Source organism: Podarcis filfolensis (assembly GCF_964270895.1).
Source record: "Podarcis filfolensis genome assembly, chromosome: 8".
NCBI lineage: Eukaryota > Metazoa > Chordata > Lepidosauria > Squamata > Lacertidae > Podarcis > Podarcis filfolensis.
Window position 1 is genome coordinate 8,739,597 of NC_139611.1, and position 23,468 is coordinate 8,763,064.

Consider the following 23,468-nt stretch of genomic DNA (forward strand, 5'->3'; position numbering starts at 1 on the left):
TTTGTACATGCGTAATATTGCTAATATCCAGCACTTAGACATACATGCAATATTAGCGGCGGAAGAGTGGAGTCTGAAAGCGCCTGCCCTTTTCTCCATCTTGCACCTCATTCTCTGCTCCTCTATCGACTGTCCTAGTCTTCCCACTGAAAAACGCGATCGTACAAAGCACTATGAAATAAATGTATTAGAATTGAATGTATCAAATTTAAGAAATCAAGTACACTGAGGTGCCAGAGGGAGAGTAAATCTACAGGGGTCATCTGTGCCTTTAAAGCACTGCCTAGATGAGAATATGCTGATCAAACAGTATGTAGCAGGAGAAGCTCTGCCTTTGCCAGCCTGAGGTCGGCCAGATGTTTTAGGCTGCAACTTTAATTCCAGAACTCTTAAATGCAATAAGGTTGATAAAACTTTTAATAACAAATATGAACTATACTGGGGATGCGGGTGGCGCTGTGGGTTAAACCACAGAGCCGAGGACTTGCCGATCAGAAGGTCGGCGGTTCGAATCCCCGTGACGGGGTGAGCTCCTGTTGTTTGGTCCCAGCTCCTGCCAACCTAGCAGTTCGAAAGCACATCAAAGTGCAAGTAGATAAATAGGTACCACTCCGGCGGGAAGGTAAATGGCGTTTCCGTGCGCTGCTCTGGTTTGCCAGAAGCGGCTGAGTCATGCTGGCCACATGACCCAGAAGCTGTACGCTGGCTTCCTTGGCCAATAAAGCGAGATGAGTGTCGCAACCCCAGTGTCGGTCACGACTGGACCTAATGGTCAGGGGTCCCTTTACCTTTTACCTTACCAGCCTGAGGTCTGCCAGATGTTTTAGGCTGCAACTTTAATTCCAGAACTCTTAAATGCAATAAGGTTGATAAAACTTTTAATAACAAATATGAACTATACTATGCCTGGATAGGCTTGGTGAAATAAGGTTTTCAGCAGGCGCAACTTCTGACTGGCTGGGGCTGATGGAAGTTGTAGTGCACAACATCTGGAGGGCCCTACATTGGCAAGAGCTGCTATATGGCATTGTGAATTAAGCATTCTCTGTTGCACAACTCTTTTTGAATAGTACTGGAGTGCTGTGCACTATGGCAAAGATGGGCAGAAGGAAGATTGAGATCTGGTAGAGCTCTGGCTGTTTTGCAGATGGGCAAGGTCTCTGTCTTCCAATAATAGGGGCAATGATTTTTGCACTAAAATAAGGCTTCTGAAATTAAGAAAACTAATAGTGAACTGTTCAGTTCAGTTCAGTTCTAGTACTAAAAACCAATTCTTTATTTCAAAATGTGCTCAGTTGCATTGTTCCAACTGTATGACTTTTGCACCTGGTTCTGGTTAGATCTTGGAGCCCTAGATTTTAAAAAAATCAAATCTTAAGTCTGCCCATGCCTGCACTATGGTATCTGGTTTTACATAAAGCACTGTGTGATTGTAGCTGAGAGTACGATCCTAATCACATTTATAGAGTTTGTCTCATTGACTTCAGTGGGCTTATGCAACAGTAAGCATGCAAAGATCTGAATTAGGAAGGAATCTTCAGTTGTGTAGAGTCTCCAAAAAAACAAGGCAGTTAAAGAATTGCAGTTCCATTTATAAGGGGGCCTGCCTTTTATAACCACACCTGAGCAGTGTTTTCTGTTGATGGTGGGGGCATGCGTACTACCAGAGAACAAGAGGAGGCGAATTTGAAATATCTAGCATACACACACACACACACACACACACACACACACACACACACACACAGTTGAATGGATGAAAGTTCTACACTTTGGCTATCTGTTAAGAAAAAGATGAGAGATAAGGAGATACACTACAATAATTCTTGACAGTGATTAAACCAGGCTGAGGTGCAGAAGTTGTCTTTTCTTTTATACTAATAGGTTGCGGTCATCGGAACAGAACCTGGCCTTGAGAGACTTGCAGCCTTCTCTCACATATATTTCATAGTCAATTCCACCGCTTTTAAGGGATTTTATGCTCAAGAGCTGAAGATCCCGGCCTTAAGAATCAAGTTGCCTTCCTGTGCCTCCATAAGAGATTTCATTTAGGGGTAGTTAGCCGCTGACATACATAACGTGGAAATCATGACCCGCAAGTCAGGAGAAAGCAACATTCTGGAAAACATTTCGAACATGTGAAACTGTGACCCACAGGTTTAGGAGAACGTGAAATTATGGAAAAAACGTGTGAAATCACTTCTGGGTGTTTTTTTGGGGACTCTTTTTTTCTGGGACTCTGTTTTCTTTTACAATTCTGTCTGTTGCATTTAGGCTGCTTCCCATTCTTTTTAAGTGGACAGGAGCGGGTGGCTGGTACTTAAATGAGGCAAGCCAGGCAAATATGGAGGAGGGTGGCTCCTGTTGCATTCACACACATTCTCCTTTTTTTACCCCATCCTTGTTTTGGGCACGACCAGCCCTTCCACGAGGCAGCAAATTCCGAGGGGTGGAAAGTGACTCAAAATGTCTGTCGCCTGGCCTGGCCTGCAGCCCCTAAGCTCCCTTGCTGCCTCAGGGTGCGATATAGGACCCTGTTTAGTCACGATTTTGTGCAGAAGGGGGAATGCAACATCCCAGGGATGTCCAACAGGTCAATCGCGATTTACTGGTAGATCCCCGCGATTTTGGTAGACCGCGGTCGATCTCTGGCTCCCTTTCCTCTGCGTTGATAAATCGGACTCCTGTCCCACCCCCTCGTTCCACCCTCCATTGTTTGAACTCAGGAAGGGAAGACGGACCTACCTCTGTGTGGCTGTTTTCATCCATAGTGATGTTTTTGTGAATGACTTAACTCCAACTTCCCTTGCCTTCCTTCCCCCTCAAAAACGGAAGTCCCCTCCCCCAAAAAGGCCTGCCCCGTAACCCCCCCCCCCAAAAAAACAGGGCTTTCATCCTCCCAAAAAAGCTCAACAAATTTGAGCTGCTGAATCCCAAAAAAATGGGGTAGATGACTGCCAGATTTTAGTTCTGAAAGTAGATCACAGTCTCTTGGGAGTTGGCCACCCCTGTAACATCTTGTCCTTTGCCTCTGGCGGCAAAATGTCTTGGGCCGCTCTTGGTTGTGGGGGCACAGGGTGGAGTGGACGGCTATCCTTGCCTCAGTTCACCGCTGCTCACCGTTCTGCCCGGACACTGAGGTCCAGCTCCGAGGGCCTTCTGGCGGTTCCCTCACTACGAGAAGCAAAGTTACAGGGAATCAGGCAGAGGGCCTTCTCGGTAGTGGCACCCACCCTGTGGAGCGTCCTCCCACCAGATGTCAAAGAGAAAAATAACTACCAAACTTTTAGAAGACATCTGAAGGCAGCCCTGTTTAGGGAAGCTTTTAATGTTTAATAGGTTATTGTATTTTAGTGTTCTGTTGGAAGCTGCCAAGAGTGGCTAGGGAAACCCAGCCAGATGGGCGGGGTATAAATAATAAATTATTACTATTATTATTATTATATAACCCTTTCTGGTACATGCCTGTCCTTGATTCACAGCTGCCTGAGACGGCACCACAGAACCTGAGCCAAACCCCCAATCCCCCAGTGCCTCTGTCCCTCGGCCACTTCCACACAGCAAGCAATTCTGCCATGCACCCTTCTTTCCAGGGCTCCGTTTTGAATACGGTGCTGTTACAACTTCACCCTGCCATGACATCACCCCTTCCTCCTATCCTCTTGTTCCTTGGAAGGTGCAGAATTCATAACACTCTGATTTTCAAAATGGGAGACCCTCCAGAAAGGCACAAGAGAGCCAGGATGATGGCAGCTTCTAATCAACCTCCAGCTGCCGCCCCCCTCAGGAGCTTCGCTGAAGCAACTGTTCCACCTTGCTTTGTACCAGCCCCACGTGATTCCCAGGAAAGCAGAGACCTGGCTGAGCCCAACAGAGCAACTCTTTCCTTCCTCAGTTCTTTGGAGCTGGGTTTTCTTTTCGCAGTTTCACAGCCAAATTTAGCTTTCTTCCCCACTGTGCCGCTGCTTTCAGGCATTGTGGTTGCAGCTGCACATCTATGTTTTTCCCAAGGGTGGCTCTAGGTTATTAGCTTCCCTCTGAAAGCCTGTGAACTAATCACAAAGCAGGATATGTATCTGTTAAAAGGAAGAACAGAATTGCCCTGAAAATATCATCTGTTTATTGTGAGACTCGTTCATAACCATACAGAACTGGGTTCTCTCACTCTCAGCGCATCCATCCTTTCACGTAACCTTTTACATTTTTCTTGCGGAGTGGGTGATCTTGGGGTAAGGATGGAGGAGATAGCTCTATTGCAAACCACACACATACACATACACACACACAGCCCTGATGAGCTTTCTCATTTTGAAGCTGGTGCAGATTGCTACAATTTCCAGTAATTCTGGCATGGAGGAGGGACACATGACAGCGTCCAAATCACAGGGGGCTCCATTCTCCTTGCAAGTCTGTCCACAGGAAATACGGTCACTTGGGCAAGTACAGGTGACACCATTGCTCTCTTTCAACAGAGGAAATGGGACCAGCACATCTGGGCCAATCAAAGAGGGAAAGAGCTGCCTGGTTCCTAACACCCCACCCACCCCCTCCACAGGAAGACGCTCCAGGGCACTAGTGGGGGTCTCAGTGCTTCAAGAGGGACCAGTGGTGTAGCGTTGGGTTTCTGGCACCCGGGGCGGTCTGTGTTTGTGCACCGGATGGGCAGGGGGCACATGCGTGCCAGGCGAAGGGGCAACCCAGTCCTCACCACCAACACCGCTGGAGTGAACCCACCTCTACTGGGGCAAAGCAGAGCCATGCTGAGCTGTCTGCCCACCTGGCTGACGCAGGAGGGCTGGGCTAGGGTCGCCTGGTTCGCGCCCCCACAAAAATTGTACCAGTCAAGGCTTCCTCTTTGGAATTCTTCCAGAGCTGCAAGGAACCTCAGCCGGAATCCAGTTGCCAACCAGGCTCAAAAACAAATCCCGGAATGGCTGGCAGGAAACACGTCGGTCCCCTCATGGCAATGTGGCATAGCTTGCCCCCATCTCGCGCCAGGAGATGGACCAAGCCAAATCTAGCCTGTCTGCAAGCTTTCAACTCAGGTGAGGTACAACTCTTCCCACTCCCAGACAGGTCTCAGATTTTAGAGCTGATGGCTGGCATGAGCAGGGGGAGGTGGTCTTCTCTTGCTATGGAGGGGCACCTGACCGCCTCCTGCCTCCACCTTGGCAAGTGGGGCAGCAGGTAACACAAGGACTTTAAATGGAGTAGGAGTGTCGTTTCCGGGGTCTTTTGCCAAGCGGGCAGCAGCGGAATGAAGGACAGTGTAGCGACCAGTGGAAATAAATAAAATGGTCCCGTACCAAGGGAAGGCGCAGAAGAGGCGCCTCCGTCTTTCATGTCCACACAGGCATCTTGTGTGTCTGCGCCCAGCGTCACCTCATGACAGGGGTGATTTGGGTGGCAGCGGCGGTGGCAAAGATGGGTTCGTGGAGTGGAGGCCACAAGGGCTGCTGCTGGCTCAGCTCCTTCTCCAGCCTTTTGAAGAGCTTCTTCGACGACTTTTTCCCACACAGGTTCCGGAGGCCGTTGAGAAGCCCGTAGTCCAGGCAGGTCTGGAGAGGGTGGAAGAGAGAGAGAGACACCCTGAGAGGCTGGCCGCCCTGCCATGCCCACTGCATGGTCCCACAACAGAGGCTTCTCTGGCGAGGCTGGAAGGCACCAGCTCCCTCTCTGTGGCCTGCTCCCAACCTGGCACACAGTGGTAGACTGCCCCTTAACATGCAGGTTCCACTCAAGGGTCATGGTTATTAGCTGCAGGTGGGCCCTTCCTCTCACACACCCACACCCTCAGATTTGCCTAACCCTTTTTAGAAAGCCAACTTTCGTCAGGAGCCGTCGCTTGTCATCTGAAGGACCAGGTGCGCAGCCTGGGAGTCATTCTGGACTCACAGCTGTCCATGGAGGCGCAGGTCAATTCTGTGTCCAGGGCAGCTGTTTATCAGCTCCATCAGCTCCCTACCTGCCCGCAGACGTTCTCACCAGAGTGGTGCATGCTCTGGTTATCTCTCGCTTGGACTACTGCAATGCACTCTATGTGGGGCTACCCAAAAACTACAACTAATCCAGAATGCGGCAGCTAGACTGGTGACTGGGAACAGCTGCCGAGACCAAATAACACCGGTCTTGAAAGACCTACACTGGCACCCAGTACGTTTCCAAGCACAATTCAAAGTATTGGTGCTGACCTTTAAAGCCCTAAACGGCCTTGGTCCAGTATACCTGAAGGAGCGTCTCCACCTCCATCGTTCTGCCCGGACACGGAGATCCAGCACTGATGGCCTTCTGGCGGTTCCCTCGCTGCGAGAAGTTACAGGGAACCAGGCAGAGGGCCTTCTCAGTAGTGGCACCTGCCCTGTGGAACGCCCTCCCACCAGATGTCAAACAGAAAAATAACTACCAAACTTTTAGAAGACATCTAAAGGCAGCCCTGTTTAGGGAAGCTTTTAATGTTTAATAGGTTACTGTATTTTAGTTTTGTTGGAAGCCGCGCTGAGTGTCTGGAGAAACCCAGCCAGATGGGCGGGGTATAAATAAATATTATTATCATCATCATCATCATCATCATCTGAGACGCTTCTCTCCCATCCCAGAGAGGTTTGGAGGGTGGCAACAAGAGAACGGGCCTTTTCTGTGGTGGCTCCCTGACTGTGGAATGCTCTCCCTGCCTGGCGCCATCACTACACGTCTTCAGGTGCCAGGCAAAAACATTCCTCTTCACCCAGGCCTATGGCTATTAAATAATCTATGGCCTGTGAAAGTGCGTGGGAGAAGACAGTTATTATGGTGATTATTTTACTATTAGGCTGTCTGTCATTTTGGGGTTTTTTTAAACGTTTCTATCACTGTAATGTGATACTAATGTGTTTTTTAAATGTTAACCCTGATAAAAGTTACAGGGAAACAGGCAGAGGGCCTTCTCGGTAGTGGCACCCGCCCTGTGGAACGCCCTCCCACCAGATGTCAAGGAAATAAACAACTATCTGATGTTTAGAAGACATCTGAAGGCAGCCCTGTTTAGGGAAGCTTTTAATGACTGATGTTCTAATGTATTTTTAATGTTTGTTTGAAGCCACTCAGAGTGGCTGGGGAAACCCAGCCAGATGGTCGGGGTATAAATAATAATTTGTAGTTGTTGTTGTTACTTAAGTGTTAGGGAAGGGGAGCAGGAGGAGGAAAAGGAAGAGGCGCAAGCTCCCTTCTCCCTGTTCCTTCCCCCCTCCATTCTTTTCTCAGACACCATGTCCCCTGCCTCCCTCTTGGCCATGACTTGTAACTCTCTCCCCCTGCCCACCGAATACCTCCAGCATGAAGGCTGTGAAGAAGTGGAGAGCAGCCATCCCCAGGAGAGCGAGCTTGAAGTTCAGGTCGTCGATGGCCTTCAGTTTCAAGAGGTATCTCATGAAGCCCAGCGGGTAAAGGGTTAACCAGATCATGAGGCCGAAAAGGATGATTAAGGCTATCAAGAACACCACTGCGGGGCGGAGGGGAACAAGGAGAAAGTATTGAGAGGCAAGGAAAAGGATGAGCACTTACAACATGCTGGGAGGCAGGCAGGCAGGCAGGCAGACACATACGCCACAAGTCTAACTGGACGGCTCAGTTGGTAAGCGCACGAGACTCTTACGTCTCAGGCTCAGGGTTCAAGTCCCATGTTGGGCAAAAGATTCCTGCATTGCAGAGGGTTGGACTAGATGTCTCTCGTGGTCCCTCCCGACTCTACAATTCTATGATTCTTAAGGCAGAGCTTCCCAAACTGACCTGCTTTTCAGACATTTTGCAAGACAGTAATTCCCTTTTGCTAGCCAACTGGAGGTTAAGCTACCGCCTTCCCAACCCTGGGGAGCGTTTGTGTGACACACCTACACACTAATGTGTCACGACGCATAGTTTGGAAAGTTCTAAGGCTTACGATGTAAAAAGGGGCACTTTCAAGAGCATGGGTCCCTTGTGGGTCTCCCCCTTCCACAAGCCACAGACAGCCCATAGGTGTATTCCACCCCCTCCAGCTCAGACTATCGGGGCCAAGAAGATGTCCCCGCTGCACCCACGGTCTCTGGCAGGGAAGGGGCTTGTGTTTGGTGCTCTCTTCTGCTTGGAATGGTTTTTACCTGTGTGTGGTTTTTAAAAAACTGGTTACTTTGGTTTTATAAAGGGTAAAGGGACCCCTGACCATTAGGTCGTGGCCAACTCTGGGGTTGCGGCGCTCATCTCGCTTTATTGGCTGAGGGAGCCAGCATACAGCTTCTGGGTCATGTGGCCAGCATGACTAAGCCGCTTCTGGCGAACCAGAGCAGCGCACGGAAACGCCGTTTACCTTCCCGCCGGAGCGGTACCTATTTATCTACTTGCACTTTGACGTGCTTTCGAACTGCTAGGTTGGCAGGAGCAGGGACTGAGCAACAGGAACTCACCCCGTCACGGGGATTCAAACCGCCGACCTTCTGATCGCTGCGCATATTGTCTTGTTCCAACTGCGACCTTAGAGTGAAGGCTAGGTAACAGATTTTGTGAAGGAAGGCCTCTCCTCCTCCCAGAGGGGAGGGGTTGTAAGCGGGAGCAGCTTCCCGCTGGGGCAGGGAGGCGTTTTCGGCTCCCTGCTCCTGATTGCTTCTGCCGCCGCGGCCAAGCCTCCCAGCCGACCAATAGGGCCAGCTGGTGGGCGGGGCTAGCTGCATTTAAACGGCCACGGCAGCACTCTGCTCCCAGTCTGTTCCTGTTTTCTTCAGATCAACTGCCTTCCCTCCCTCTTAGGTCAGCTTCTTTGGCATATTGACCTTGCTATGGACTTCGGTTGGTTGCCTTAGTTGCCCAAGGGCCTGGTAGGACTTTTTTATCCATTTGGCAAATTGGCACCTGCCTCTTGGTTTTTTCGCCTACCTCGTAGCATTCGTCACAACTTTCTGATATTGGCATTTAGGCATTGGAATATGTGTGCTGCGTTGGAGGATTGGGTATGAGCCATCATCTACCCCTCCTCTTTTGGGTATTCCGTTAAAGGAATCCGGCGGTCGTGGATCCTGTCCAATGCCCTGCTGGTGGCTAGGGCCATGGCACGACCCCCCGGTGATGTCATGGGGGAGCTTCCAGTTGTATTTGCATCAACAAGCTCCTCCCATTCGTTGTTAACCCTAATATGACTCCTGGCTGTGCAGGGTGGAGTCTGGTATTGCTGTTTCATCCAGTGCCTAAGCCAATACTACTCACATGCTGTAACCAATAAAAGTTGTGGCCTAATTTTGCCCATTAACGTAAAATAATGTGTCTTTGTGTCTTATTATACTCCTATGCGGGTGGCGGGTCCTCGACTCACAAATAATAAAAATAAATAAAAGTACCAGCATCAGAATGGGCATGAGCAGGGCAGCTGCTGCAAATGGAAGCGAAGGTCAGGGGAAAGCCTCAAGGCACAGGGGAAGTTTACAAGAGTCAATGGCTTTTTGGGGAAGAGGGAGAAGCTCAAACAGGAAGAGAAAGAGAGTGGGGGACGGACTGAGATTCACTTCTCCCTAAGGCTTAGCAGAGAAGATGGAGGACGGTGTCAAGGAATCTCTTGCGGAGGGGGGAGACTCACCGTTTGTGTAGAGGGGCTTGCGGAAAGGCTGCCCTTTGGACATGGCTACTGCCAGGATGAGGTACTGGAACCCGGAAATACAGAAGACGACGGTGTTTTCGTAATTCGGGAGGTTCTGAGGGGCTGCCACCGTACTGTTCAAGGGGACGTACCTGGGGCAGAGGTAGGAGACACAACAAGACTCAACCACCCATCCCTGGGCCTTGATGGCCGGAGAAAAGGGGTCCTCTTTCACCAGCAGGTTGGAACTGGCAGGGCAGCCAAATCAAATTGGAAAATGCCAGCCTGAGAGCTTGCCACGGCCGACACCTCCTCCTCCTCCTCAACTTCCCATCGTGCTGGTTTCACCCCCTGCGCCCATTGCTTACCACAGCTGAGAGACAGTGATGTAGTAGCTGGTGACCTGGATGGCGATGAAGAGGCTGGTCTGGAGGGCAAGGCTGCTCAGGACAATGATGTTGATGAGGGCTCCTTGCGGGCGCTTGGTGCCCAGATCCTTCGCCGGCGCCGTCCTGCCCATCAGAGCAGCCACCGTGGTGGTGATGATCAGGTCAAAGAACAAAAACTGCAGATCGCTCAGATTGGTGTTGATCTGGGTTGGGGTGGAAAGACGATCGATGTGCCCACTTTCAAGAAACAGAGCCTCCACGGTTCAGGAGCAGTCTACCTTTAATTCTGCTGCCTACACACCCCTCTCATTTGAGATTACAGCGGCACAGTATGAGCCTCTCCTGGAGACAGGAAAATGGGCTGGATGGGTCAGAGCTTTTGCGTTGCAATTGCTATGCACATCCTAACCTGTGGGACTCATTGCCACGGGATGCTGCAGTGGCCCAATGGCATGCACAGGTTTATGCTAAAGATTAGAAGCAGTTGGAGAGGAGGACGGGCCTCCCCACCACAAAAGGGAAAAGAGCTTGAAGAAATAATAAACTGTGATCATATGAGCAAGTATTTAGTATTCCGAATCCAGGGGGATCAAATACAGGATCCCATCTGTCTTGAAGTCCATCATGCTGTCTTTGGCATATGGGTCTATAAGTGTGCAAACATCTCTCACTGGTGGCTGCAAAATACAACCAGAAAGTGCTTTGGAGCTCCCTCAAACTTGCAAATGCACAATAATTGAACTTCAGTAGAATCACCAGCATCCATGTCTTGGCCCTCAAGGCCCTGACAGCAGCAACAAGCAGGAAACACGAGAGCAGGAAAGAAACTCAAGGCAGAAGCTTTTCTTTTTCACGCAATCCTTACCGTGTAGAGCAGGAGCACAGAGACAAACTGCACGAGGCTGTAGAGTGCCATGTATTTGAAGACCGCAAAGGAGGTGACCAGAGAACATCTCCCTTCCCTAAAGGGCCAAGATTGCCAGGAAAAATTAACATCAGGGAATGTGTCAGGGTGGGGAAGACCCAGTGAAACTTAAGAAACGTTGCTCATCCACAATCTACACTGGAATCATTCCAAAATAAGCACAACTAGGCATCGGAAACAGTTTGGTGTTCCCCCCCCCCAAAAAAGAAAAGAGCATTTTAACATGCCCTGTTGTGGCTTCAGCTTCTTCCCCTGCCTGCATTTCCTTAAAGGTAAAGGGACCCCTGACCATTAGGTCCAGTTGTGGCCAACTCTGGGGTTGCGGCGCTCATCTCACTTTATTGGCCGAGGGAGCTGGCGTATGTGGCCAGCATGACTAAGCCGCTTCTGGCGAACCAGAGCAGCTCACAGAAACGCCATTTACCTTCTTGCCGGAGCAGTACCTATTTATCTACTTGCACTTTGACATGCTTTCGAACTGCTAGGTTGGCAGGAGCTGAGACTGAGCAACGGGAGCTCACCCCTTTGCAGGGATTCGAACCGCTGATCTTCTGATCGGCAAGCCTTAGGCTCAGTGGTTTAGACCACAGCGCCACCCACGTTCCCTGCTCTTTTAGAGAAGCCCCCCAAAATATTTCTAGTTCCAATTAAAGAGGAGGAGCTACATTTTTGGAGACGATGGTGGGAAAGAGGATCATCTACTGCAAGCTCAGCCTCCCAGAAAGGTCGATTCTCCCCAGACCTACCGGATGGCGATGGGGACACACTCAATGTTGGCTATCTTGGAAGTGAATGGCGACGCCACGGAGGCTTCCGCTTCGGAGAGCGAGATGCCCACATCGGCCGCCTTCAGAGCTCCACAGTCGTTGGCACCATCCCCACACATCGCCACGCAGTAGCTGTGAACCGACACATGGAAGAGGAGAGTTGGAGCCTCATTTCCCCGCTTCCACCAGGGGCCAACACGCTGGAAGGCCCTGGTGTCAATTCTGCCCAACACCCCCTACCCCCCACCAAACCCACCCCCTTCTCTCCAACTTTATCAAAGAGGAAAGCCAAAGTGTTTGGAGCAATGGCAGCCCCAATTCAAGGTTCTTTCCCCTGTCCGTAAGGATTTCCATTGCTCTCGCGCACTGAAGTGAGAAAGCCATCTCTTCCTGCGGTTCTGGAACAAATCCCTCGCCCGTCACACACCTTTTTGACTCCCCCCACAATATCCTGGCAGTGGGGTGGGGGTGGGCGGTGGAACATCCCCCCTAAAAACGCCACAGACTTACTTCAGGTCTCGCAAGTTCTGGACCAGGAGAGTTTTCTGGTCGGGCGACATCCGAGCAAAAATGGTGGCCCGGATCAGTATCTGCAGAAGGCAGAGAGAGAAGAGGAGTTTGGATTTGGTATCCCGCTTTATCACTACCCAAAGGAGTCTCAAAGCGGCTAACAGTCTCCTTTCCCTTCCTCCCCCACAACAAACACTCTGTGAGGTGAGTGGGGCTGAGAGACTTCAGAGAAGTGTGACTGGCCCAAGGTCACCCAGCAGCTGCAGGTGGAGGAGCGGAGACGCGAACCCGGTTCCCCAGATTACGAGTCCACCGCTCTTAACCACTACACCACACTGGCTCTCTAGAATCCGTTTCAGAGCTGCCACTGCCTCGAGAATCACAATACGTCCAAGGCAGCTCACAGAAGGAGGGGGGATCACTTAGTGGGATGGCAGGGCTTCCTCCGAGGAACGGCAGCCACAGCCGAGGCCTGCGGCTCTTGGGCTTTGTGTGCAAAAGTTCCTTGGCAACACCTGCAGGTGAGGCTGGGAAATCCCCTCCCTACTGGGGAGATGCTGAACCAGGGTTGGGGAACCTGAAACCCTCCACAAGATGCTGACTACAGTTTCCATCATTCTTGGCCACTGGATGGGCTGGCAGAAGCTGATGGGACCCAGAGGCTGGATAGACTTGGAATAAGGCACCTTCCTTGTTTCCTGGGCTAGGGGATGCTTGTGGCGCAAAGCATCGGCCATCTTTAATTGACACGAGTGGATTTCTGGCCAATTTTGTTTAACGCCTCTCCCCTCTTCCCCAGCCAAGGGAAAGTTCTGGGGCATCTGACTTTGGGGAGCAATGTTACTCCTTGCAGCAGCATTGCACGTGATGCCACATAAGAGTCTGGTGAATGTAGCACCCTTTAACGTCCCTGCGAACATTCATCAGCTCTAAGAGGTGGAACTGACGAATAATCATCAATAATAGCAAGCAATCGTGCCAGCTTTGAAGGGACACCCCCATGAGGTGCAGAGCTCCCGCGGTTGTGGCTCTTGGTAGGTGCATTGGGGCAGAGGAGGGGTCTTCGCCTCCTCCTGCTACCGGACCCTTTTCCACTGGAGATTGTCCCTGAGGGCTTCTGATCTTTGAGGACTTACACAGGAACAAAGAAAGCTGCCTTATACCACATCAGACCACTGGGTCCATCTGGCTCAATACTGCCTACACTGACTGGCAGTGGCTCCTTCCAGGGTTTTAGGCAGGGGTCCCTCCCAGCCAGTGGTGTGTGGGCATTGGAGTAGGGGAACTAAGCTAGCCCCCTTAATGTTCCCAATAAATTAGAGTTTTAAAATATTAAAGCCTGGTGCCTCCTTCCCGAAGCCTGGGAAGCTTCAGCCCGGCTTAGGGAGGGAGCAGCAAGGCTTTGACAGGGTCCAAAAGCCCTCCTTCCACCTCCCCAAAGCCTGCCCAACTTTGGGAAGCAGGCAGCAGAGCTCCAGTATCCTGTCAGAGCCTGGCAACTCCTTCCAAAACCCTGGGAAGCTTCTGCCTGGCTTAGTGAGGGAGGCCTGATGCTAGCATGCAGGATATCACCCACACCCCAGTTCCCCTCGCAAGCTGTTCCCCTACAAAAATTTCACTACACCCCACTGATCCCAGCCCTACATGGAGACACTAGTTGGAAATTGAACATGAGACCTTCTGCATGCAAAGCAGGTGCTCTAACCACTGAGCGATGCAGTCTTTCCCCTACAGACTTGCATCTGTTCAGCGCATCTGGGGACTGTGAGCAGAGAAAACCCTTTGCCAGAGGATGGGGTTAGGTTTGGGGGGGATGGACAGCTGGGCAGCAGCAGCAGCAGCAGGCAGCTCTGCCTCTCATCCTGCAGGGCTCCTGCATCCAGCATTACCTTCGGCAAGAGGTCCGGAAAGTGATCGCAAAGCACCGCAAAGGATTGCCCATTAATGGCCAAGTGGTACGGGTGCTGCTGCTCCAGGAAGTAGCTCTCCCATTGGTACGAACCCTGCAAAAACCCAGCAGTTGACATTCAGATGGGCACAAGATCTTGGACACAACATCATGTTTGCTGACTGGGAACAGTTATGGACCACAGGTATGAAATTTACGGCATGTAATGCCTTAAGAGAGAATATTATGAAAATGATATACAGGTGGTACATGACCCCAGTCAAGCTTGCAAAAATATATCATTTGCCCGATAATAAATGCTGGAAATGTAAGGAGGTTGAAGGTACATTCTTTCACCTTTGGTGGACGTGCCCAAAGATTAAGGCTTTCTGGGAAATGATTTATAATGAAATGAAAAAGGTATTTAAGTATACCTTCCTGAAAAAAACAGAGGCTTTTCTCTTGGGCATAGTCGGCCATTTGGTGCCAAAGAAGGACAGAACTTTTTTTATGTATGCTACAACGGCAGCAAGAATACTTATAGCAAAGCACTGGAAGACTCAAGATCTACCCACTCTGGAAGAATGGCAGATGAAGTTGATTGACTGTACGGGACTGGCAGAAATGACCGGCAGAATCCGCGACCAGGGAGAAGAGTCAGCAGAAGAAGATTGGAAGAAATTTAAGGACTATTTACAGAAACACTATAAAATTAATGAACTTTGAAAAGATGTTGGATTGAACTTTTGTGGTCTCTAGCTGTTATGATAAAGATAATAGGGATTAAAATTGTTTAAGTCACTAAATTTAAAAAAGTTGAGTGGAAAATAAGGTGTTATTTTAAAAGGAATGTTAAGAGATTAGGATTTGCTGGATTAACAAGTTGAATTAGAAAACAAGAAGGGGAGGTATGAGGAAGTCAAAGAAACATGGTATTGAAAAATTGTTATTGAAATTGACTTGTTTTTAATATTTTTCTTTTTTTTTCTTTTTGTGTTTATATAAAATTGGAAAATCTAATAAATATTTATATAAAAAAAAAGCAGTTGACATTCAGGCCTCTTCCCAATGCCCCTACCTTCCCAAGCCTTGCCCCAGTGCCTGGGCTGGTCTCAAGGCCAGGCAGGAATGTGACGGAAAGGTTGCAGCTGGCACAGAGAGGGAGGAGGTGGGCACTGCAACCCCACTGGCAGCAAGATGCACAGCAGGCCAGCAACCAGGAAGGGAGCAAAGTGGAGCGAGGTCTCTCTAAGGAAAACTGGCATCAGGTGCCCCATAGCTGGTCAAGCTCAGCTCTTTTCATGGACGGGCAGAGCTGGCCTGGGTGACCACATTGGGCAAGATGCCCCAGGAGCTTTTAAGGTGGCATTCCCTGCCTCTCCCCCTCCCAAATCCTAGAAGGAGCCTGGGCGTGCCACCTCCCTGGAAGCCACAAGGGCACTTGCTGTGCCAGGCTGCCCACAGAGAAAGTTTGAGTAGGGAAGGACTTGCATCGGGCTGCTCCAGGTGATGCTCGGAAGGGACGAATCTGAGGGCAGCCGGCTCATCCCGGCTGCGAGGAGGGGCGGCGTGGACGAAGAGAACCCGCTCCTTGGCATTCACCATCCGGCAGCTCCTGGCCACATTCACAGCAGTCAGCATGTTGTCTCCTGGTGGGGAGAAGAAGAGGGAGAGGAACAGAGGTGCTGGACTTCGCCACACCTAAGGTAAAGGTAAAGGGACCCCTGACCATTAGGTCCAGTCATGACCAACTCTGGGGTTGCGGCGCTCATCTCGCTTTATTGGCCAAGGGAGCCGGCATACAGCTTCCGGGTCATGGAGCCAGCAGGACTAAGCCGCTTCTGGCGAACCAGAGCAGCGCACGGAAACGCCGTTTACCTTTCCGCCAGAGTGGTACCTATTTATCTACTTGCACTTGATGTGCTTTCGAACTGCTAGGTTGGCAGGAGCAGGGACCGAGCAATGGGAGCTCACCCCGTCGCGGGGATTCGAACCGCCGACCTGCTGATCGGCAAGTCCTAGGCTCTGTGGTTTAACCCACAGCGCCACCCGTGTCACCACACCTAGATGGCAACAAATGTGAAACACAGAGAGAAACGGGCATCCCCCGCCCTCCTCCCCATCTGATACCTGTGACCATCACAGTTCGGATGTCTGCATTGTGCAATAAGTGGATCACTGGAGCAGTCTCAGGCTTAAGAACGTTCTTCATCACCAGGAACCCCAGGAAGACCATCCCGCTCTCCACATCGTCCCTGCCGGCCCAAGGAGAAACCCCCGTTATCAGTGAGCCTCTGGGCAGAGCAGGGGAGCCCAGGCCAGAGAGGAAGCCGCTGCCAGGTTCCCAGGCACCTTGTCATGTCCTGGGCCTCTTCGAATGTCCCAATGGCAGCGAGGGGCTTGAAAGCCAGCCCAAGGACCCGGAACCCGTCGCTGGTGAAATGGCGCAAAGTCTGGGTGAAATCCGCAGGGACTGCAATGCCAAGAGAGGGGGTTGGTTGGTTTAGGAAGAGAAGAGTTGGGATTTGATATCCCGCTTTATCACTACCCAAAGGAGTCTCAAAGCGGCTAACATTCTCCTTTCCCTTCCTCCCCCACCACAGCAAACACTCTGTGAGGTGAGTGGGGCTGAGAGACTTCAGAGAAGTGTGACTGGCCCAAGGTCACCCAGCAGCTGCATGGGGAGGAGCAGAGACGCGAACCCGGTTCACCAGATTACGAGTCCACCGCTCTTAACCACTACACCACACTGGCTCTCGTGAAAGAATACAGAGGAAATACATTGCTGCAAAAGGAAGACCTCTCCCAACAGCCCCACATGCCAAAGATGGCTGCTGAGGGTTCCTTTACCCACCCCTTGGAGGATCCCCTTCTCCTTCTGCAGGACCCTAGGCAATTTCAGTGTAAATTAAACACTTTGTTGTTTTCAATTAACCATCTTGCTTCTAATTCAGATCAACTTGCAGCAGCAGTGAGGCACATCTGCCAATCCAAGGACTTTGACCTTAACAACCTATTTTGTCAACAGCTACCGGATCTGGAGTGACGTGGCCCTGATCGCCTGGGGGCAGGGCTAGGCTATTATTTTTTACTCCTACAGGTCCGTTGTGAGTTCCAGTTCCGTGTGTGCGGTCAGCAGTCCAATCCGCTGTCCAGCATGGCCCGGCATCAGGACCTGACCAATCCAACTCCAGACTTCCAACTAACCCTACAGGAGATGCCAGTAAAGCACCACCTGAAGGAGACATAGTGCCGCCAAGTGCAGACCAGGAAAGAACCACCTCTAGTCACTTGAGGTGACACCAAAGCACTTGCTGCCGCCAGACAACATCAGCCCTCTCGAGCCTGAACAACCAGGGACATTAGGCTCATTATTTGCTGCTATATCTTTGCCCAGCTTACTGCAAACTATACAATGTGTTTCCTAATTTTTTCAACCTCCCGTCGTCCTCTGTTTTTCCTACACCTTCCTCCATCATCAAAGTGATGCCAAGAACCCCATCACTGCTCAGCTACTCAGGAGATGTTCCTGGGTGTTCCTGGGCCCAATACGCCCCTCCCTGGACCCCCCAATGGCTCCAGCAAAAATAGAAGTGGCACGACACCCAGGAAGAAGAAAAACCAAGTACTGTATGCGGGTTAGTAGAGAGCAGGTAGGTAGTTACACCTGGTGGGAAGGAAGAGCCATGTTAGCCAATACCAGAAGGATGTGTAGACTGACCCGATTCCTTATCGCAGAGGCTGGCCACCATCTCTGGAGACCCTTTCATGTACGCCTGCGAAGGTCCCCCGCCGGTGGGCTTCACCAGAACACTCATTCGCTGCAGGGCTGAGGAAAACGGGAAGCGGCGGAGAATAGCCACGGGCGCCGGGTGTTCCTGAGTCGGACACAGAATGGCAGAATGGTTTCTTGGCAAGGGGGAGGGTAGAGAAGCCAGAGTCTTACAGCCTGCAAGCTCACTTTTTAGCGTTGCCATCCCAGCATGCATTGGGAAGGGAGGGCTGATGAGGGAAAGGGGCCCAGGTCCTGTTCTCCCATGGGACCAAACACCCTCAAGCACTGTTCCACAACACTCTACAACTAAAAGGTAAAGGGACCCCTGACCATTAGGTCCAGTCGTGGCCGACTTTGGGGTTGCGGCGCTCATCTCGCTTTACTGGCCGAGGGAGCCGGCGTACAGCTTCCGGGTCATGTGGCCAGCATGACTAAGCCGCTTCTGGCAAACCAGAGCAGTGCACAGAAACACCGTTTACCTTCCCGCCGGAGCGGTACCTATTTATCTACTTGCACTTTGACGTGCTTTTGAACTGCTAGGTTGGCAGGAGCAGGGACTGAGCAACGGCAGCTCACCCCATCACAGGGATTCGAACCGCCGACCTTCTGATCGGCAAGTCCTAGGTTCTGTGGTTTAACCTACAACTACTTGCAGGCAAATGCCTAACAGCCTCACTGTCAGGTGTGCGTGCAGGAGCCAGGCCTTGTGACCAGGACTGGGGCCTTCCTAAGTTTGTTCTGAAGAGGCAAGGCTCACAGCTGAGGCCGACTGGTAACTCACAGCACCTGGTGGCAAGAGCTGGGAAGGGATATAAGGTCAGCATTTCCCTTCAGCTCTTTGCCACAGCAACACGTTCCCTGCCTTGCTGCATTTGGTTCCTTGACTCCTTGATCCTCGGACCCTCGACTTCTTGCTTCCTGACCCTCGGACCCTTGGCTTCTTGACTCCCAGCTCTTTGACCCTCAGACTCTTGGTTTCCTGACTCCTGGCTTCTGGACTCCCGTTCCTCCTCCCACCCCGCCATCTTGCCCCCGGTCCCGACGTCCCCAGCCAGGACTTCGATCGCCCATGAACCAGACTGTGACACTCACCTTGCCATGAAGCTGCTCTCCCACTGGTGGAGGCCTCATCACCGCCAGGGCTCTGGTCCCAAAAAGCTGGGTTGCTTGTGCCTCTGCTGCGTCCCCTTCAGTTTCCTCCTGGCTCTGGAAGGAAGGAAGGCATTAGAGGAAGCAGAGGCTCCCCCTCCATTGCCCCCAGCCTGGGGTGCCCACCTTGCATTGTCAGACCAGTGGGCCCATCTAGACCTTTGTTATCACAACCGCCATTATAACAGGGTCACTGCCCCCCAGGGAGATGACCCTCTAAATTTCAACCAAGGGAGGCAACCACAAAGGAAAGCGGCCCAACAGGAGGCAGGAGGAGACTAAGAAGGTCCCAACTCCTGACATCAGCTCTGGTCCCCCAGGGTCCGAATGGACAGAGAGGTCTTCCTCCACCTCTACAATCCAGGTAAAGGTAAAGGGACCCCTGCCCATTAGGTTCAGTTGTGACCGACTCTTCGGTTGCGGCGCTCATCTCGCTTCACTGGCCAAGGGAGCCGGCATACAGCTTCCGAGTCAAGTAGCCAGCATGACTAAGCCGCTTCTGGCGAACCAGAGCAGCGCACGGAAACGCCGTTTACCTTCCCGCCAGAGCAGTACCTATTCATCTACTTGCACTTTGAGGTGCTTTCGAACTGCTATGTGGGCAGGAACTGGGACCGAGCAACGGGAGCTCACCCCGTCGCGGGGATTCGAACTGCCGACCTTCTGATCAGCAAGTCCTAGGCTCTGTGGTTTAACCCACAGCGCCACCCGCGTCCCTTCTACAATCCAAGTTTCCTTTAAAACCATGAAAGATGCCAGACTGGAAATGGGCCTAGAATCATCATCATTCGCCACAATGGCTGCGTATCCCAGCGCTGGGGCTGGCCTCCCTTCTGTCTCCTCCAGCTGAGCTGCAGCCTCCCGTTCCTCAGCTGGGATGACAAGATCCAGCCCCTCCTTTTGCTCTTGCAAACATGGCTCAGTGTAGCCAGAAAAACAGTGCCATTTCCTCAGCAGAGCAGAGCTCAGATCGGTTCCCCTCCCCGCCTCTGCCTCTCTCTCACCCATCCAGTGGATTCCAGCAGCTTGAGGTCCACAGGGTCTCCAATGAGCTGCTCCCCAAGCCAAGAGAGCGTGTGGCAAGTGGCCAAGCAGCAGAGCAGCGGGCCGCTGTCCAAGCAGCACAGCTCATGGACGAGGGGCAAGAAAGAGCTGTTCTCCAGGGGAACCACACCCCAAATGTCCAGGCCATCCTCCGTGAGGGTCCCTGTCTAGGGGAGACACAGGCTAAGTCAGAGCATGGGCAAGGCAACAGGCAGGTGAGCTTAGCAGCCCACTCACACCCTGCCCTAGGACCCTCACCTTATCAAAGCAGACCAGGCGCACCTTCCCACAGAGGTTGATCCGTGGGGGGCTGATGCAGAAGATCCCTTGCTGCTTCAGCCTGTTCTGGGCATAAATGGTGCCCACTGTCATCGCAGCCGGCAAGGCCGGGGGCACAATCACCGTCACGACATCCAGGGCACGCAGAATGATCTGCCGGAGTGTTTCCTGTTGGGGCGAAGGATGCAGGGAGTCACGGGGGAGCTGGGTCAGCCCCTTGGCCACCTAGCTCAGTACTTCCTACACTGGCTGGCAGCAGTGGCCCTCCAGGCAGAGGAAGCCCTACTTGGAGATGCTGCTGGGAATTGAACCGGCGACCTTCTGCAGGCAACGCCTTCTGCAGCCGCAGCCTATCCTCAAGAAGCCCCCATGGTTCACCAGCAGCCAGGTTCTCCACACCTGAAGGGTTCCCTGTAATATCAGAAATGCTACATCAGCTGCACGGACGAGGCCTGACCCTGCTCCACAAAAGGGTGCTGCCTGGGTTCTGAGACATCCAAGGAGACTATTCTCCTCTTCCTGAAGTGTGTGTGTGTGTTATTGGCCAGACAAGATGAAAGGACTCCTGGGAACACCTTCACAGGAACCATCCCATGCCCAAGCATTCTTCCCATGGGGAATATCATTCTCAACCAGCAACAATTCAGAGTGTTGGGCACGATACTGGCAGCCCTATTAACACTCTAGGAATGGGATTCTTCCCATTTGAGCCCTCCCAGGGTCTCCCCTTGGGGAGCCTTTGTGACCCCCCCCAGTGATGTCACTTCCTCTTGCTAGGAGAGCTCTCCCTGGTGTTCCGTTTCTTTATTTCCTTCCTGGTTCTCTCCCCAGGTTTGCAAAGTTTCATTATGCCAGGCTCCTTCACCTGGTGCCCTGGAATTTTTAAATTTCACTGCCTTGCTGCTGGCCTCGGTCCAGTATATCTGAAGGAGCGTCTCCACCCCTATCGTTCTACCCGGACACTGAGGTCCAGTGCCGAGGGCCTTCTGGCAGTTCCCTCACTGCAAGAAGCGACGTTACAGAGAACCAGGCAGAGGGCCTTCTTGGTAGTGGCACCCGCCCTGTGGAATACCCTCCCACCGATGTCAAATAGAACAACAACTACCAGACTTTTAAAAGACATCTGAAGGCAGCCCTGTTTAGGGAAGCTTTTAATGTCTGATGTATTACGGTATTTTAATATTTTATTGGAAGCCGCCCAGAGTGGCTGGGGAGGCCCAGCCAGATGGGCGGGGTATAAATAATAAATTATTATTATTATTATTATTATTACTATTACTATTATTATTATTATTATATTGAGTCAAAATGAGTCAACGACTTGCTTGTTTGTGCTCGGCTGGTATTCCCCGTGGCTCCTCCTCCCCATGTTTGGGGAGGTTTTCCTGAGTTCCTGGGAGCTGCCTTAAACCCCTCGCTGGGCTAAGGTCCACAGCAAAAGTGCAGCTAAAACAAGCAAAGCAAAACACCCAAAGGGTGCCTTTCCTGGCAGGCCAGCCGGAAAAGCCGGGTACAAAGTGCAAGGGTGTGTGGGGTCCAGTAGGCCTCCATGGGCGGTGGCTTGCTCTGGCGCAACCGTCAGGCGCACCTCTCTTAAGTTGTGAGAAGCACCTCTCAGTTTGGGAGATGGGGGTGCAGGATGGGGGGCTCAGAAGAACCCTCACCGCCCCCCCCCCGTGGAACTTCACTGACCTTGTTTCGATACAAGATGTAGATGCTGTAGCCAGTACCAATAGCCGCTGGAGGACAAAGGAGAGAGAAAGGAGATTTGACTGTCACAATCCCACAATGGGGAATAATCTCACAGTAACCCTGAATTCTAGCATTGTGAGAGAAAGGAAAACTTCTTCCTATCCACATTTCTGCATGCTGTGCATAATTTTATTATTTACTTACCGTATTTTTCGCCCTATAGGACGCACTTTTTCCCCTCCAAAAATGAAGGGGAAATGTGTGTGCGTCCTATGGGGCAAATGCAGGCTTTCGCTGAAGCCTGGAGAGCGAGAGGGGTCGGTGCGCACCAACCCCTCTCGCTCTCCAGGCTTCAGGAAGCTATCTGCAAGCCTTGGGAGCCCGGCGGGAGTTCCCGCCGGGCTCCCAAGGCTTGCGGACAGCAGCCTGTTCTGGGGGCTGGGGTTGGGGGAAGCTCGGGCTTCCCGCGCCCCCAGCCCCGCATGCAAGCTCCAGGAGCGATGGCAAGGTTGCGCAACCTCGCCATCGTTCCCAGACCCCCAGCCCCGAGGCTAAAAATGAAGCCAAGACAGCTAGCGGGATCCATCCCGCTCGCTGTCATGGCATCTTTGCTTTTTTGGGGCTCGGGTGGGAAATAATTTTTTTCCCCTTTATTTCCCCCCCCCAAAAAAAATAAGTGCGCCATATGGGCTGGTGCGCCCTATAGGGCGAAAAATACGGTATGTGTTTGTTTGTTTGTTTATATAATTCTTATTAGATTTTCTGTTATACAATTTAAAGTACTCATTTTTACATCCTTAAGATATCAATGACCTCCCTTCTTCTCTTTCCATGGTCCATTTTGCATATCATAAATCCCTGCATATTTTACAAAAACCATACAATTCAGTATTTAGTTACTGCATCCATCAAAACTTATTTACACTGTTGAATTTATCTTAATTCTGTACACAGCTATTTCCCATATATTCAATAAACATTTTCCAGTCTTCTCTAAACGTATGTTCTTCTTGTTCTCTTATTCTATATGTTAAGTCTGAAAGCTGCACGTATTCCGTCAACTCCAGTTGCCATTCTTCTTAGGTTCGGACCTCGCTCGTTTCCATTTTGGGGCTAACGAAACACAGGCCGCAGTAGTGGCATACATAAATAACCTTTTCTGACACCTGGGAATTTCAGTCTGGATTATCCCCAACAGAAAGGACTCTGGGTTGTGTTTTTTTGTTTTTGTTTTTTGAGAAAGTACTTTTGAACATTTTTTTCAATTCATTATGTATCATTTCCCAATACTATGCTGTGCATAATTTTATAAATTTCTATCACAACACCTCTTACTCACCTTTCCCCTAAACTACAAAGTCCCCAAACATCGCAACATTCCTCATAGGGGAGCCACTTCACCCCCTTGATTGCTTTAGTTGCCCTTTTGCGGAACCTTTCCCAACAGTACAGTATCAACTAGGGCCAGGGCCT

The 23,468-nt window shown here is 51.3% G+C and overlaps 1 protein-coding gene across 4 annotated transcripts in view; it reads right to left on the reverse strand.

Moving 5' to 3' along the window:
* Positions 1 to 4,097: 4,097 nt before the first annotated feature.
* Positions 4,098 to 23,468, reverse strand: part of ATP13A2 (ATPase cation transporting 13A2) — a 55,429-nt gene continuing 36,058 nt past the window's right edge. For all 4 annotated transcript variants that reach the window (XM_083629272.1, XM_083629273.1, XM_083629274.1 and 1 more), the window contains exons 14-29: positions 21,996 to 22,042; positions 20,283 to 20,471; positions 19,985 to 20,191; positions 18,924 to 19,037; positions 17,778 to 17,934; positions 16,409 to 16,529; positions 16,187 to 16,311; positions 15,548 to 15,705; positions 14,058 to 14,171; positions 12,169 to 12,248; positions 11,638 to 11,790; positions 10,832 to 10,928; positions 9,946 to 10,169; positions 9,578 to 9,729; positions 7,305 to 7,477; positions 4,098 to 5,558 (exon numbers count right to left, since the gene is read on the reverse strand). In XM_083629272.1, coding sequence (XP_083485398.1) covers positions 5,379 to 5,558; positions 7,305 to 7,477; positions 9,578 to 9,729; positions 9,946 to 10,169; positions 10,832 to 10,928; positions 11,638 to 11,790; positions 12,169 to 12,248; positions 14,058 to 14,171; positions 15,548 to 15,705; positions 16,187 to 16,311; positions 16,409 to 16,529; positions 17,778 to 17,934; positions 18,924 to 19,037; positions 19,985 to 20,191; positions 20,283 to 20,471; positions 21,996 to 22,042 — 2,291 coding nt within the window. In that variant the 3' untranslated portion in view covers positions 4,098 to 5,378. The remainder of the gene's footprint in view (positions 5,559 to 7,304; positions 7,478 to 9,577; positions 9,730 to 9,945; positions 10,170 to 10,831; positions 10,929 to 11,637; positions 11,791 to 12,168; positions 12,249 to 14,057; positions 14,172 to 15,547; positions 15,706 to 16,186; positions 16,312 to 16,408; positions 16,530 to 17,777; positions 17,935 to 18,923; positions 19,038 to 19,984; positions 20,192 to 20,282; positions 20,472 to 21,995; positions 22,043 to 23,468) is intronic.